General features: G+C 36.9%; 1 protein-coding gene across 3 annotated transcripts in view; it reads left to right on the plus strand.

Moving 5' to 3' along the window:
* LOC117713937 (contactin-associated protein-like 3) overlaps positions 1 to 16,534 on the plus strand; it is a 149,104-nt gene extending 132,570 nt beyond the window's left edge. For all 3 annotated transcript variants that reach the window (XM_034510488.2, XM_076938842.1, XM_076938843.1), the window contains 7 exons: positions 1,380 to 1,619; positions 6,816 to 7,040; positions 8,665 to 8,798; positions 9,803 to 9,890; positions 13,843 to 14,064; positions 14,207 to 14,278; positions 15,509 to 16,534. In XM_034510488.2, coding sequence (XP_034366379.1) covers positions 1,380 to 1,619; positions 6,816 to 7,040; positions 8,665 to 8,798; positions 9,803 to 9,890; positions 13,843 to 14,064; positions 14,207 to 14,278; positions 15,509 to 15,630 — 1,103 coding nt within the window. In that variant the 3' untranslated portion in view covers positions 15,631 to 16,534. The remainder of the gene's footprint in view (positions 1 to 1,379; positions 1,620 to 6,815; positions 7,041 to 8,664; positions 8,799 to 9,802; positions 9,891 to 13,842; positions 14,065 to 14,206; positions 14,279 to 15,508) is intronic.
* The last annotated feature ends 1,427 nt before the right edge of the window (positions 16,535 to 17,961 follow it).

Below are 17,961 nucleotides of genomic sequence, written 5' to 3' on the forward strand. Positions count from 1 at the left end.
AAGTTAATGTGAGATTATCCTTCTTCAAAGGACTTGAAACCATCAAACTACCTAAAGAACATAAAACACCAAAAAAGTATGTATGTTTGCTCTCATTACCAAAACAAGTACCTTAGCTAATCACCTTATAGAGATAAGAGATTCAGGGTCAGCAGGATGGCTCAAAAGGTAAAGGCACTTGCTACCACACTTAATGATCTGATTTCTAGCTCCAGAACACACATTGTAGGAGAAAACTGAGACCCACACATAATCCTTTGAACTCCACATGTGCACCATAGCTCATGCCACCCCAACCTAAATATAAATAAATAAATAAATAAATAAATAAACTAGTAAACAAATTTTAAAAGGAGTCCCTTCTAGACTCAGAGCTTTGAATTTTAGTCTGCAAATAGGCAGACCCATTGTGTTAAGGTTTTTGAGGCCAGTAGGTTTTGCCCAACATGGTGGGAGCAAGAGAACAAGGAAGTTAGTTCCAAGGTCAGAATGTGAATGTAGAATTAACCAGGGCCCCACAATCTCATTTGATGATGCCATGACTACAATAATTTAAAAAGTTTCTACTAGGCCTCACTTCTTAAGGTTAATACCACCCCAAGCTGTGCCAAGTTGAAGGTTGAGTGTCTTAGCACATAGGCCTTTGTAGGATCCAGTGGAGGAATTGCTGGCTTCATGAGCACAGGGGTCCCTTCTGTAAACCAGTTGTATCAGAGTCTGTAAGGAAGCTCTGGAATCTGCAGTCTCATAGAATAATATAATATCACATATAATGATGTTTGCCCTGACAGTGTTGGAGACCTGTGTAAATAGATTTTTAGCATTCAAGTTTGATATGGTAAACCATCTGTATATGTAGTATTCAGTTTATGTTTAACGCTGTATCTTTGGAGAGGGGTATGTGATGTGAGGGACACCTTGGGTAAGTCAATACCATTTCCTCCAGCTTTCCTAGGTTTGCTTCTCAGTTTCTTCCTATGCTTTGACAATTCACCCAAGTAAGAAATTATCAGAATATATTTACATTATTGTGAAGATTTTGAAATGTCACATATAGCCATAATGATGTGTATCACAGTTCATAAACATAATTAAAATGATGTTTATGTGGTTCATATTTTGTGAAACTGAAGGACATTTTATAATGAATGTTCACCAATGCCAATATTTTTATAAGCTGAATGTTTTATTCAGTGTCATGTAAGGTTTTCTGATGTGTGATGAACGCATATGTTTTCATTGTTTTCTATGCCAACAATGCTTCCAACAAATTCCATTTTTTTTCTTGCCTAACTACATAAGGTCTGAGTTTACGTAGACAGGAAATTCTAAATGAAATACCAAGGAACACATTTGTATTTGCAGTGCTTCCCTTGTAGGGGGGACGGCCAGCAGGCAGAAGGGCTTCCTGGGATGTATCCGGTCCCTTCAGGTGAATGGAATGACACTGGACTTAGAGGGAAGGGCTGTAATGACACCAGGAGTGGAGCCAGGATGCTCAGGTCACTGCAGCAGCTATGGACACCTGTGTCGCAATGGAGGAAAGTGTCTAGAGAAACACAGAGGGATTGCTTGTGACTGTGCCTTCTCTGCCTACGATGGACCACTGTGCTCACATGGTATGTCCAAGAAATAAATCATGGAGATGTGGTATTCCTCTGGCATTCTTTAAAAGACAACATAAGATGATGTAGGTTTTTTTTTTTTACTTAGAATCTCATTAAATTCTTTATTAAATTTGGAAGGTTTATGAATATCCTTAGAAACCCAATGCTGATGCATAGATCAGCCTTCTGGGTTTATTATTTGGAGGCCTTTAGTTCTATTCCTGTCTTTTGCTCAGTGCTGATGTTCTCAGAATCATCTTGTTTCCAGAATTATGTCCTCAAATTGCTCTGATTTTCAGATCATCTAAGCATCATTCTCACCTATCACTAAACTCGTGGTAATATAAAGGGATCTCTTTTTTAATTACTTAGTTTTAATTATATGTATATGTTTATGTCTGTGCACATGAGCGTAGCACTTGTAAAGGCCAGAGGAGGGAATAGAATCCCCCATAACTGGGAAAAAATTTACATTCAATTTAATATGATATGACCTTAATAGGACTCAAACATTAATTTTAAAGTGTTTAAATGCACTTAAGGGGCAATTTGGGATATAACATATTTCCTGCAAATATTGATTCATTCTAAATGAAGGGACTGGTTCACATCTAGAGTGTACCAACTTCTTGGATATGCTTAAAATTATTAACAATTTTAAATATTAATTTTAATTAATTATTAATAAAATTATTAATAATTATTTAATGGAACCCCCTAGAATATTAATTCATTAAAATCAAATTTACTGTTTTACATATTCTTGACATATTTTTAACAGTATAAGGAACTTGATTTGCTATAAAAATTATGTAACTTTCAAAGGAATTTTGAGAATTAGTTATCTAGAAGTCATTGAAAAGTTTTGGAAAGCACCTTTAAAAAGACTTCCACTCATCTTCTTGAATATATTAGAATACAAGATCTGTCTGTGACGGTCATTCTAATGTTACTTCATAACCTAAAATTATACTAGACAGAGACATTGTGTTGTGGGTAAATAAGAAATGGCTCTCTGGTAAATAAAGAATATTTATACCCAATTTCCTCTTCTTCATATTTTTTTGTTTTATGAATGATTATAATTATTATGATTTTATACATGTTTTCTAACCCAGGCAACCTCAAAGTCCCTGTGTAAACAATGATGGCCTGATCTCTTCATCATTATGTATTCTTCTACTTTCTAAGTTCTGAGGACTGAACCAAGGATCTCACACATCCTCGTCAAGCACTCTATCAACTAAGCTATATTCCTATCCCAAACATTCATTTTAACATTTTTATTTTCTTATACTTTATTTATCTATTTTGTGATGCTATGGTTTGAAGCCAGGGCTTACGAATGAAGTCAATTTCCATCACTGAGCTACATTCCAAGACCTTAAATTTCATGATCTAAACTAATAATATGGATATTTAATGGATTCTTTTGTGTTTTATGGGAATAGGAAGATAAAATTTCATTGCAAGATAAAGACCATCTCTCAATATCTTCTTTTTATTAAGCATGTATGTATGTATGCATATGCACCTATGCATGTATGTGTGGATATTTCTGTACTAAATGTATTTTTGGAAGTAATATGACACAAAATGAGAGTGTCAACCTGTGGTGGTTTGGAATAAGAATGTCCTCCATAGGCTTATGCATTTGAATACTTGGTCCACTGTTGGTGATGCTATTTAGGACATGGAGCTTTTCTGGAAAAAGTATGTCACTGAAGGTGGGCTTTGAGAATCTATATTTCTTCTCTCTCTCTCTCTCTCTCTCTCTCTCTCTCTCTCTCTCTCTCTCTCGGAAATGAGATCTGATCTCTTAGCTCCGTGCTCCTGTCATCATGGCTTCCTTGCCATTATGCCATTATGGACAGTTAGTCCTCTGCAACCACAATCAAAAATGAAATCTTTCTTAAGTTACTTTCAGTCATGATATTTTATCACAGCAACAACTAAAAGGTAGCTAACACATATCCTTTATAAAGTGTTTTAGGAGAACCTGAGAATCACTTTGTCTTTTCTCTCAGTACAAATGCAGAGATCAACTAAGATAAGATTTTTTCTAGTAAGCACTGAATAGTAAATTTGAGAAATCTTTGACATAGGAAAAACTTCCTAAGACTTAAGTTACAATGATGAACTAGAAGTTTGCTTCCATGTAACCAGGTAAAGAGAAAGAGAATGTAAGAAAAAAATAAGCTCTATTCCAAAGAGGAAAAGCAAGGAATGCTTTTGGAAATGTATAAAGGTGATAATAGAACAGATGAAAGTGTAAAGAAAGGTGACACTGTGTAAAGAAGCAAACCAAACACAACAGCAGTAGGGTTCCCTAGCATGGAGGAAGCAGACGTCTCATCCAAAGGTCAGCCAGGCAACCTGGAGGGAAGGGTCTGATATAGCTCTATCAGGAAAATCCCACATCACACCCAATTCTCAAATACAAGGCTGATTTTGCTGAGACCACGACTACTATGGTGGATGGTCAGCAGCAGAGTAGAATTTCTTTCTGTTGCTCTACATGATTGTAAAGGCATCTTTGAGAGCCAACTTCAGAGAAACAAGGGCCTGAAAACAAGAATCATAAGTCAGGGATCTTTAATTCAACCTGCTTCACTCCAGATGAAATACAGGCCTGCAAAGCAGTGGCCCAGGGAATGAGGAGACAGCAAAAGGTGGCCTAGCTCCCAGTAGTAAAGCCAGTTTTATAACACAAGCATTTATTTACTTTGTTACCAAAATCAAATAGGGATATTATAAAACAAGGTAGAACAACTTTCTTGATGAATATAAATTCAAAAGTTTCTAATAAAATCTTTGCAAAATGAACCCAAGATCACATTCAGAATATCACATATCAGGAATGATAATGATAATGCTGGCTTTACCCTGGTTGCCAGGGTGACTCAATGTTTCTGATACTTGTCCATTCTAGACTTTTGACATATTGAGAATTGTCACTTTTTCAGACTTCATTTCCTTAACATTTGAAAAGTGAGAAAATCAAAACAGAAAAAAATTTTCTTATAAAGGACAACAATTAATTGGAGCTAGCTTACAAGTTCAGAAGTTCTGTCCAATATCATCAAGGCAGGAAGTATGACAGAATCCAGCAGGTGTGGCACTAGAGGAGCCTAGAGTTCTACATCTTGTTCCAAAGGCAAATAAAAGAAGACTGTTGTCTTCCCAGTAGCTAGGAGGAAGATCTCAAAGCCCACCCCCACAGTGACACAGTTCCTCCAAGACCACACCTACTCCAACAAGGTCACACTTCCTAATAGTGCCACTCTCTGGGCCAAGCATATTCAAACCACCACATTCCACTCCCTGGCCCCCATAGGATTATTCAAACATGTGAGTGTATTGGGGCCATACCTAGACATAGCATAATGAAAAACACATTTAGTCCAGCCCCCATAGTCTATCACAGTCTCAACAATGTTTGAAAGTCCTAAGTTCAAAGTCTCTTCTAAAATTCATCCAACTACTTAACTGTAATCTCCGTATAAAATCAAAAGCAAAAAGCAAATCACATAGTTCCAACATCACAAGATATACATTACCATTCCAAAATGCCATAGTGAGGAAATACTGGACCAAAGCAAGACCAAAATCCAGCTGGGCAAACCCCAAACTCTGCATCTCCATCTGATGTAAAAGCACTCTTCATATCTCCAAATCCTTTCAGCTTTGTTGACTGCAACAAAGTTCTTTCTCTTGATCTGTTCTACTCCCTGTTAGCAGTTTTCTTCAGCAGGTATCCCACAGCTCTGACATCTATAACATCCTGGGGTATCCAAGGCAACTTCAACTTCACACCTTCTTTTTCCAATGTCTGGGATCCACACATAATTTTCTGGGCTCCTCCAAAGGGCTTTGTCACTTTTCCAGCTCTTCCCTCTGAAGCACTGTAGGCTCTGGTTGACTCTACTCCACTGCTGCTGCTGTTCTTGGTGATCATTCTTTGGTAATGTCATCTTCAATTTATTGAAGTATTCCAAAGCAACTCACCTTCACCAGTAGCCTCTCCCTTCACGATGCCAAGCCTCAACTTCTTAGCACGACCCCTTCAGTCTTGGGCTGTCAATTGCAACAGAAGCTGCACCTTCACCAATGACCTTCCCTGGCCTCTAACAGTACCAATCCTCAGCTGCTCCCCATGACCCCTTCATGCCATCAAAACCAATACCACTTGGATGATTTTTGCATATTACCAAGTCCAGCTGAAGTACAAGGTACAACCTTGGCGATCTCTGGAACACAACTTCTTTGTGCTTTCATAAAACACTTCCCAGAAGATTTCACCTCAGTGGTACTGGTCTCTTCTTAATCACCGATAATTTCTTAGCTCTGGCTAACTAGCACCAATTGTCCCAGTGGTTCCTTCTATTCTTAACTCTAAAGCCAGAGACACATGGAACATGGCCCATTTGATCTATTATATTATCACTAGCTTTTTGTTTTGCAACTTCTTTACTACCTAAGCTTGACTATCCTGGAACTTGCTCTGTAGATTGACCTTGAACTCAGAGATCTACATGTCTCTGTCTCCTGAATGCTAGAATTAAAGGCATGTACCACCTAGAAGTTTCTCTGTCCCAGGCTGGCCTTGAACTCAGAGATCTGCTTGTCTTTGTCTCCTGGGATTAAAAGGGTATTATCACCATGCTTGAGCCAAAGCTTGTAATAGCCAGTTTCTCAAGATCTGGATCAAAAGCATGTGTCCTCTATTTCTGGATTGTAGTTCATTCCAGATCAAAAGTCCAGATAAAAACAATAACCAAGTCCCTTGTTCAACAAGTAAATTCCTGGGGTGAGACTGTGTCTTTGAACTAGGAGGGAGCAACCAGGTTCTGTAAACTTAGATGCAGATGTGATGTCATATTTGAGCAATTGAAAGAGATCCAAAGGACTCAGAAGCAGCTGGTGCTTTGCCAGACTCTGGGCCTTCGGCATTTGCAGGCTCAATCTGATGAAAGGCAAGTACTGCAAGCTCTGGTTCATCCCTCTCCTCATACAACCGACTTCCTCTGAGTCCGAGTGACAAATCCTCCAGGAAAACATTTTAAGTAGTTAAAAAAAACTTAAGGGAAAGTAGCAACTTTATCCATCAGGATATTTACAAACTGGAGTCGTTCTTTAAATATATGTCACTTGACACTTGTGTTGCTTCCATTGTGTTAACATAATGCATAAATTTTTTCATTCTAGAAATTTCTGCATATTTTGAAATGGGTTCTTCAGTGACCTATAATTTCCAAGAACATTCCCCCCTGAGTGAAAACACCAGCTCCCTGGCTTCTTCATTGCATGGGGATGTCATACTGTCCAGAGAAACCATCACACTGAGCTTCCGAACCACACAGACACCATGCTTATTGCTTTATGTGAGCTCTTTCTATGAGGAATACCTTTCAGTTATCCTGGCCAACAATGGTGAGTTTCTTTTGAGTACACTGAAATAAGCAAACAAGCAACAAACCAAAGAAAATAATAACAATCAAAACACTAATTAGAAAAATAGGGTTGCAAGCTCTACTCGACAACAAGAAAGTTGTGTGGCTTCCACTTTAGTACTTCAGGGCTATCCATGGTGGATATCAGAGAAGCTAGTATTACTATCTAGGGAGACTTAGATCTGTTTCATCTTCTCCAGAAAAACCAATCATAGCCAGAGCAAGCAAATACATTTTAATGAAAATAGGAGCAGACACACAGCAAAGCATGAAAAGTCAGACTCTCTACAGATGAAGAGGAGTCCCAGAAATTAGAAATCCAATTTTGTATGACAAAGCCAAACTTTTATGTATTCGAAAAAGTGATAAATTTACTTTTTTCCCCTCAGAATTGGGTAGTTTGGACTATCACAGGGAACTGGATAATCCAAAAAAGAAAGAAAAGCTAATTGGATGAGCCCCCTTGTGGGAGATTTAAAAATCTCACCAGACAGTCCCCCTCCCCACTCATAAGTCTTTCTGTTTACAGAGGGAGAAAAGCAGGAAATCAGACATTTGAAATGCTTAAGTGTAAAGTACATTAATCTACCTACTCTTTTCACTGTCTGTCTGCTGAGTCTCTCACTACCATTTCAAAATCAAATTAAGATACTTTTATAGTTGTATAAATTAGATTTTGTATGAAATACTTGTTGAAAAAAATCTCTAATACCACATGATGATCTGAGTTTGTTTTGTAGATCATTCTGAAAAAAGATATTGGGTGTTGGGCATATCTTCAGCTTATTCTAGGTTAATTAAAGGGCCATTATTGTAGGTAATAAATAAAACTATATAAAAGTTAATTCCTATAAAAAACAACAATAACAATTGTTGTTTATCTCATTAGTGGTGTAGCAGCCAGTTAGAGCAAATGACAGTCTTTCTACTAGTGACAAATGGGACAGTCCAAGTTTTCACAGTGGGACGATAGACAAAGGTATAAGTCTGTTAGGTCTAAAATATTTAATTTCTATAAAATCAAAGTCTTATGAAACTATAAGATGTGGACAGTTAGGGTAAGCCTATACAGTATAGACATATATGTCTTATAACGAAATCCTTTCTCTGTGTTTTAGTCATTTAAAAGAATTTTAGAAAAAGTATGGTTCTTAGATGAATTTTAAATGTTTTATTAAAATTATAATAATTATTGTGACTAAACATATATTTTACTAAACATAAATATATTATTAATATAAATATAAATACATATTTTTGTAATTTCCACAATCAAATACCATAGTCATGATTTAAATTGAGTTCTGAATTTTCATATATGTTATTTAAAACCTTTGTTTTAAAAATTGGGGAAAATTATTTATATCAGTGTATTTGGTTTTCACTTTAAAATGTGGTATGTCTGGACTCACAGTCTGGCCATAGTACAGAAGTACACTATGATTACATATGTCAGGAACAGTGACTCTTGGGTGCTTTCAAGTCAATGCTAAACACATCCAAAGGTGGATTTAGTAAATAATCCTTAAAATGCTCTGGAATTTGCACCAAGGGATCTAAAAATGGCATTATAATTCCAAAATGTCACTATTTTTCCTCTTTAGGAAGTTTACAGGTGAGGTACAAGCTGGACAGACATCGGAATGCAGATGCTTTCAACTTTGACCTTAGAAACTTAGCAGACGGTCACTTTCACCAGCTGATGATTAACAGAGAAGAAGCAGTAGTCTCTGTAGAGGTGAGGTAGCAACCCTGAAGAAAAATAACTGCTGGGAGGCTATAAGAATTAACAATTAAAGATCAACAAATTGATAATGAACATTAATAAAAAGCAACCCATTCTGTGTTCTCCATAAGTGAAGGCTGGAAAGCCAAATGTAGCCAAGATGTGGGGGTAGGGAAAGGGTTTTTATTTTGTCTTGTCTGTTTGCCAGTCACTCTTTCAAACTGATTACACTTTGGCCCTTTGAAATGTCAAACTGATCTTAGTTGTTTCACTTTATCTAATAGAGAAATGTCTAGTTTTTCTTGGTGAATACAGGTTGGATGTTTCATTACTGTTTCAAAGGTAACATGTCCTGTATGGTTATACTGCAACAATTTAAACACAAGAAACTCACAAAGATGGGAATAAATGAGGAAACAGAGTAAGCTAATTTTCTCTGGCATTGGAAGGGAAATATATTTTAAGTCTATTCATAAAACTCTGTTTTTTAACTGCATATGCCATGTTCTCCAGACAATGAGTTTTAAAGTTAGAAACAATTGGTTCTGTGGCTGGAGAGAGTGCTTATCGGTTAACACACTGCTCCTGGAAAAAGACCCAAGTTTCAGTTCTCAGCACCTTTGCCAGAAAGCACATACTGTCTGAAACTCCAACTTCAAGGGATGTAATGCTGTCTTCTGATCTCCACAGGCACTGAACTCTCTGTCATATGCACACACACCCCACACACACCTAAATAAAAATAAAATAAATTAAAGATAAAACAACTGACTTCACCCTTTTGTGATTCTGCCAGTTACAGACCCATTATAAAGAAAAGTAGAGTAGGGAAAGGACCAGAATCTGGGAGGGTATGCCAGCTTTATAAGATAGCCTCCCCCTCAATATCCTGTTAAAACTTCCTTACAGCACATACAAGTGGTTTAATCTCTCTCTCTCTCTCTCTCTCTCTCTCTCTCTCTCTCTCTCTCTCTCTCTCTCTCTCTCTCTCTCACTTCCTATGGCATATTTCATAGGTTAACCAGAGTACAAAGAGACAAGTCATCTTGTCCTCAGGGACTGAATTCAATGCTGTCAAATCACTCATATTGGGAAAGGTTTTAGGTAAGTAGAAGAAAGAGCTTTTCCTGAAAAAACATCACATCATAAGTGTCATGTCACAGAGTCTAGATGCATTCATTATGCTGAAAGCAGCTCTTTGTCTTATTTTAATAATTATTTCACACTGAGTGGCAATCAAGGTACAGATTATACTTGTGTTGAAGGCATGTACAATCATGGGTAAGTGCCTTCTGGCAGATGAGCCGAGTCATCTCTTGAAGATCCTCACTTACCAGTCACAGTTATAGATAATGAAGCTGACACTTCCTGAAAAGTGAAAACACCAGAACAGACAGTTTCAACATCAACTCCTCTGTTGAGATTTGGTCTTTTGCTATGTTAAATATCAATTGTTCCCAGAGACTGCATATATATATATATATATATATATATATATATATATATATATATATATATCTCCAGGTGATGCTATGTGACCTTGTCCCCCAAGTTATCCCTGATTGATTGGTGAATAAAGATGCCAATAGCCAATAACTGGACAGAATACATATAGGTGAGGTTTAGGATTCCCAGGTTCCCAGGCTTGGGGTTGGAAGAGAACCACAGAGTGGGAAAAAAGAAAGTAGATAGAGAAGCTGCCATTGGGTAAGAAAAACAATGGCTATGTGGATTGGCTAATTGAAGTTAAGAGCAGCCCAGACTAAACATGGAAATTTATATAATAGGATTATTGGCTGAGAAATAGACATAATAGCATAGAGGATAGATATCTGCCTAGCTCTTGTGCTGAGTGAGGCTTATTATAACTATAAAGTTTGTGTGTTTTTTATCTGGGAACTAAACGATCAAAAGTGGGGTAGAAGCCCTGGACTGAGATTAAATATTTTCTACAAAAGACCTCCATCAAGTGATAAAACTAACCATGAGCTGAAGTTGAGAAAGAAATAATCAATTTTCCCAATAGGTAAATACAGAATGGGCTCCAAACAAATTTCTTTGTTCAGATGCCTTTGATAATTTTAAATCACATTCATACCTGTCTATTATATGGAAGGAAGATGTAGTAATTGGTTATGTCACAGACAAGGCAACATTTTAAAACCAGTTTAACTTTAAATTTAATGGTAGCCAAGGAATAGAATCCTTCTGTAAAAAAAATGCACCTATTTTTTTTACAGAAGGAAAACTGGACATAGCAGCACATATCTATAATCCCAGCACTATAATTCTGAGTTCAGTTCCCACATTCAGGTGATCATAGTTGCCCATAACTCCAGCTCTAGGGCATCGAACATCTTATGGCTTCCAAGGTGTCCTGGTTAATTTTATGTCAACTTGACACAAGTTGTCTTGGAAGAGGAACCCCAGTTGAGAAGATGCCTCCATCAGATTACCTATGGGCAAGTCAGTGAAGCCTTTTCCGGTTTTTTAATTGATAAAGGAGGACCCAGCCCACTGGGAGCAGTGCTACCCCTGGACAAGTGGTCCTGAGTAGTAGAAGACAGCAGACTGAGCAACACTTGAGGAACAAGCCAGTAAGCAATATTCCTCCATGGCTTCTGCTTCAGTTCCTGCCTCCAGATTCCTGCCTTGAATTTCTGCCCTAACTCCTATAATGGGTTGTAATACAATAGACATGAAATAAATCCTTGCTTCCCCAAGTTGCTTTTGGTCATGGTGTTTTATCAAAGCAGCAGAAACTCTCTCTCTCTCTCTCTCTCTCTCTCTCTCTCTCTCTCACACACACACACACACACACACACACACACACACACACACACACACACTCACACAGAGTATATTTGAAAAAATTTAGGCCCAAAGCCAGGTATGGTGGTACATGCCTATAACTCAGTACTTAAAAACCATAGTCTGGAGGATAACAAGTTTGAGGTATTCTGCTTGTATATGGAAGCCCAAAACAGAAACAAACAAAAAATTTAAACTAAAATTAAGCAAGGAAACATATAACCTGATGTAAATGACTCCCTCCTAAATTATGAATATTCAGCTTTTCTATTTTGTTAATACCTTAAAATAGAAATAATAAGCAAAAGAGAAATAAAGCAGTTCATATTTTAGACAAATATTTTAGGGTGAATTCTGCTCTAAGTATTTTGCTACTTCCAAATCTCTTAGTAATTATAGCAAGATTATACTTTTATATTAAACTTATAGTTCAAAGTATTTTTTGTTCCTTTAACTTACAATAAGATAGACCAATAACCTGATAAAGTTCTACACTTGATAAAAACTTGCAGTGGCCTCTATCATCTTTATAAGATTGGATTTAAGGTCATTTTCTTGTTTTTCAGTTGTGTTAGGATATCCAGGGCTTGCTGTAGTGGAGTGCCTATGCTTTGAAGGTGTCAACATTGCCCTGATTCTTGTTAATTGTGTTCTTTTGAGGACTTTTAGCCATCTGGATGGTTTTGTTCCCTGGATGTTTTTGTTGTAGTAGATATTGAGAAGAGGGTGAACCTCAATGGTCCTGGTGTTGCAGGCCTCTGATGGGTATCCTTGGGCTGTATGGTTCTGAACCTGAAGTTCTGTATGTTCAGGATCCTCAGGTTTGATAAACATGGGCAGATGGTGGTAGGAGAATGGATATCTCCTTGTGATGGCTTGATACTTGATAAAAACTTGCAAATACACTAAAAAACAGCCTGTCTTTCCCATATTCCAGGTAAAACCACAAAAAAATCTTTAAAATTCAGTGAGATATGAGATTTTACATTTTTAAAGGAAGATAATGGATTAATTATGAGTTAACCTTTCTTTAACATATTTTAAAGTAAGTCACCTAGACTGAATTATTTGTAGACATGCCTTTAACAGAAAACTGAGACTTTCCTAAAGTAACCCACTACCTGGGAGCCAGTGAGGATTATTTGTGGTCTAAGATCTTTAAATGTTCTTGCAATATTGAAAAATAAATCCTATGCCAAAAACTAACAAGTAAAAACTAAGAAATGCTGTTAGACCAAATAGTTTAATATAAGAGCAACTTATTAAGCCAAGGCAGGACGTTATCTGATGGTAAAAGGTACATTTAGTGGCTGGAGAAATGGCTCAGCAGTTAAGAGCATGCACTGCTTTTGCAGAGGACCTGAGTTCAATTTCCTGCACCTGTTTCTGTGACTCACAACTCCCTGTAACTACAGATCCAGTGCATCTGATGCCCCCTTCTGGCCTCTGTAGGCACTTTCAGGTAAACACACACACACACATACACACACATACACACACACACACTGTTTTGAATCTTTAAAAAGGTATAACTCATTAGGAAAATATAAATGTCATGAATCTGTATATGTCATTCCAAATATAATTAATTAGCTGGTCATGGTAGTGTGTGCCTTTAATACCAGCATTTGGAAGACAGAAGCAGGTGGATCTCTATGAGTTCAAGGACAGTAAGGGCTACATAGTGAGACCTTACCTCCAATGAACAAACAACAACAACAAATGACTGAATAAGATAAGCTAAAACAGTGAACTAGTATTTCCAGAAAATCATTGGCTGTGAGTTCCATTAAAAGTGTATTTTAACAGAGTATGACAAGCTCAGTTCCATCCCCAAGATCCACATGATAGAAGGAGAGAATTGACTTCTAAAAGCTGTCCTCTGACCTTCACATCATGCACTTGCTGCAAAAATGAATAAATAAATGTAGCTTTAAAAATTAACTGTGTTTTAATGATCTGGTTTAGAAATTAAATGACCTAAGGTTGATAATTAATTTCAAGCTGAGTGTGGTAGTGCACAGCTATAATCCACTACAGTGCACAAGCAAAGTTCAAGGTCATCCTCTATGAAAGCTTATTACACAGCCAAGTTTGCCCCTGAAAGCTACTATGGTTAAAAAGATGCCTCTGGTGAGCCAGGACAAGCAACAGAAGGCTGCACTTTCCAGAAGCTGGTGACTAGGAGGATGCTTGCTCCAGTTCTGCCCCTGATCCTGACTGTGTTACCCTCTCCTGCCTATAGAACCGCTGGATACTGACCCTGAAATGCAGCAGGCCGCTGCTCAGGGCTTCACAGGCTGCCTCTCTTCTGTGAGATTTGGCTTGGAAGTCCCACTGAAGGCTGCACTGAACCAGGACCTGGCCAGAGTCACTATTCAAGGCGGTGTGGCTGCTGCAGCTCATTGTGCAGAGGGCCCTGGCTCTGCAGTGAGAAAACTGTCGCCAGTGCCCTCTCTGGGTGCAGGTGTGTGTAGTCCCCTATGTTCCCAGCCTTTACACACACACACACACACACACACACACACACACACACACACACACACTGCAATCTGCTCCTCCTGGCAGTGTTTACAAGTCCTCTGCTTTTCTCTGCATATCTTCTGCAGGTCATTCTGGATCCGCAGAAGATAGACGGCCTCTTTCTAACACAAACAGGAGTGACCCTGGGGTCATCGGAGGTAAAAAGTCTTAAGCCAATCTGATCTTTGCATTATTACTATTTTGACAGTGAGTTAAGCAGTGCAATAGAAAAATGAATCAATATTCAATGGTAAGGTCAAGAGCTGTGTTTGAGTATGTTGGGTTTTCTTGAGTTACTGTTTATGAATTGCCTTCTTTAGGCACTCTTAATATAATATTGGTAATTCTAAAAGAACAGTTACAAAATAAAGTTCTTAATGTGAAAGCAACTGTGCTGACAGAGCATATACAAGTAATTAAGCTATGGCTTGTGCTTTAGTATACTACCTGTGGATTATAACCTAAGATTAATGCTGCTGGTCCTGAGGTCTCCCACTGAGTTACCCTGACTTCCTGTTGGTTCCATGTATAGCTAGGTCTGAGAGCCACTGCTATTTCTGGGGTTTCAAGGGTTTGGAATAATTATACCTGACTCTAAAATATCCACATAAATTTAATAAATGTCACTGTAATAGTTTTTGGTAATAAAGATTGTCTATTGTTATACTATCAACTCAAAAGTATAGTATCATAGAAGGTATTTAAAATAATTTCAGAATGGTGAAATGTCTCAGTAAATAAAGTATTTACTATGTAAGCATGAGGATATGAGTTCCCATTTCCAGAACCTACCTAAAAGACAGAGACAGTAACATGTGTCTATAATCCTTACACTCCTAAAAGAAGCTGAGACAGAATACATGGGCCAGCTAGCCTGACATACACAGCAATGTACAATGAGAAACATTGTCTTGGAAAAGGTAGAAGATGACACTCAAGATTGTCTTTTGAACATGTACACTATGGAACAAACACATTTGCACAACACACGCGCATCCATAAAATGCACCTATTTAATTAGACCAACAGTAACATTTATTCTACTTTAGTGTTAAGCACTAGATACTTTTTAAATTAAAACTTCCCTCCAGTTTACTGAAGGGCTTAAAACTTGTGTATGTATCTTCGTTTAAAATCTAAGAGCATTTGCTCAAATATAAGATATAAACTTAGGGAAGAAGTTCAATAAGTCTGTCCCACAGTAGTAATAATTGAGAATTGCATCTAATTGTTATAGAAGTACATGACCTTAAATTCCTGGGGTTTGGACCTCCAGTATATGATACAGTGTTGATTCTGTTTAACCTAACCTACTGATCAAGGCTGTCAGCCATGCCTCTACTCAGGGCTCAGTATTCTAATTTGTGTTTTTCCTTTTCTCTCTCCAGGAATAACAGCAGTTGTGATATTTATTTTGCTCTGTGTGTCTGCCATAGCCATACGGGTTCATCAACAGAAAAGATTACGCCAAAAAAATGAGTCAACACTCTCAAAAACTGAAGAGTGCTAAGACTGCTCTCAAAAGTGAAATATGAGTTGAAACAGAAGCAGTCCTCTTAGGTGGCTATAGCTGGTTTTCCTCTTGACAATCCCATTCTTCCTGTGCCAGAGAGTGGCCAGCACCAGTTTACAGAGGACTAACAGTCTCAGTCTCCAGGAGGCTAAGCTGTTTTCCTCAGCAAAACTCCCCTCCTAGCAATTTACTAGCAAGGGAATGGGGTCATTAATCATGGTGGAGTAGTTTCCCCAGGTAGAATGCTCTTTTCCAAATAGGGCTTTAATTTGTGTAATGGTTATGAATTTTTAGCTGAAAAACTAAGTAGCCATCAAGTTATGATCCTGCTTAGAAAATGGGACAGAACTTTTATTCAGATAAAATTAAAACAGTTGTTGGCTGGTTGGTTTTGGTTATTGTTGTTATTGTTGTTGTTACTTGAAAGCTTATCTGGGATCTCTTTGTTGTTCTTCTGTCGACATGTATAAAATAGAGCTAGTTAGCCTGCATCTCCATGGTCTTGGAATGCAGGGTCAAGTGCCCTGTTTTTAAAAAAAAAAAATGACAGCAACTTTCCTGTTTGCTGGCCAATACAAAGAGAGGCCTGGAAATATTTTTGGTGTGTTGCTTTTTTCTAGTTGACTGTTTCTAATAATTTTGATAAATTTCAAAGTTGAAACTGGTATTGAATGTTATGAAATTTTAATGTTGGTTTTTGTAGTGGGACAGAAAATTAATAGGTAACAAGATGTATGCCTAGTGAATAGCCACTAAAAAAGGATGCTGTCTTCTTTGTAATTTGTAATTACAGGTTTTTATAAATTATGATCATGTTTTAAACTAAATTTATAGCCATGTATACTGTTTCTTACTCAAGAACACCCAAGTCAAATATAACCTTGAACTTATTTACTCCCAATTATTGAAAGAATCTGTCAGCTTTTCTTTATTATTCTGTATTTCTATTTTTCTAAAAGTTGTTACCAGTATGCTTTGAATTTCTATGACTATATTGAATAGGTAGAGAACAGTTTTTCAATTTATTAGACAAATTAGCTCCAGCTGAAGAGCCCCCATTCCTTTCAAAGTTGGAATTGCTTTGGGCGTAAATACTGTATATCATCCCCTCTGTCCAGTTTTATAGTGTAAACTAAAGGGTGCTAACTCCAAGGGAAGACAGCACTTACATGATCTGCATTAAACATACCACTGTAAGTACAAGTTTATGATCATAGGAACAAATATTCATAGATTCTCACAATTTGACTATGTGCTAATAACTGAAATATGTCCCACTAGGGTTTCTACACACACTAAGAACAAGGATGGAGTTAATTTCATGGAGACAGTTGCAGGAACTAAGGATGAGGCAGTGTTATCTGGTAATTAAATGAACTGCCATTTCGTTTGTAACAGTTATAGTACAATCAATGATGCTACATTCACCAGGATCCAGATACTGATTGCCTGCCAAGGACTAAGGAGGTCTAACAGAGCTCATTCATATCTGAGAAAGTTTAAAAAATCCCTCTTCAACATTAACACTTCATAATGAAATTTCTATCTCATTTGTGTTATTTTTGAAAGAGAGAATATAGATCTCCTCTGCATTAAGTCTGCTCCTAGTAGTCTCATTTCCATTGTGGTGGGCGGTTTTCTATTTATATTGTAATATTGCATATATGTGTGCTTATATATATGGTAATGTGTGAGAGACACAACTTCATAAATAGTATATGCTTTGTGTGGTTTTTTTCTCAAGAGCCTTCTTAAAATGAGGACATTGTCTACAAAAATATAGTTACATTTTATTAGCTAATATAAGCACCATGTAGTCACTATAACTTTTACAGACACATCTCTTATTTCACAGAAAACTTTGGAAGCTGAAATTTCACAAGGTTCTAGAAGATAAATTACCACACTTTTGGCAAGACAGCAAAACTAAATCATCAAATTGCCTTGATATGTCATCTACTAACAGTCTTTCAAGATGATTTTCAGGATTTTATCTTTTTTATTTGAAAATAAATTTATTTTTGAGATATTATAGGGAAACTATTTTAAGAGAAGTTATATAAAATAAATTCATTTTATGAAATAAAATAATTATCTTAAGGAAAGTTGTGTAAAACAAATTATAAGGTGATTTTTTCTAATTTGCACAAACGTATGCAGGTAAGTTCATTCTGTACAGGTTAAACATAACATGAATAAAAAAAACTTTACTAATTGCTAGATCAAAACTATATGAATGTACAAGTTTAAAGTTTTTTTTTCAAAAAAACAAATGTTTAAGAGTAAGCTAACTAAAGTCTGTTTTCAATACTTCTGCTGTTATAATGA

This window comes from Arvicanthis niloticus, chromosome 8, assembly GCF_011762505.2.
Source record: "Arvicanthis niloticus isolate mArvNil1 chromosome 8, mArvNil1.pat.X, whole genome shotgun sequence".
In the NCBI taxonomy this organism is placed as follows: domain Eukaryota; kingdom Metazoa; phylum Chordata; class Mammalia; order Rodentia; family Muridae; genus Arvicanthis; species Arvicanthis niloticus.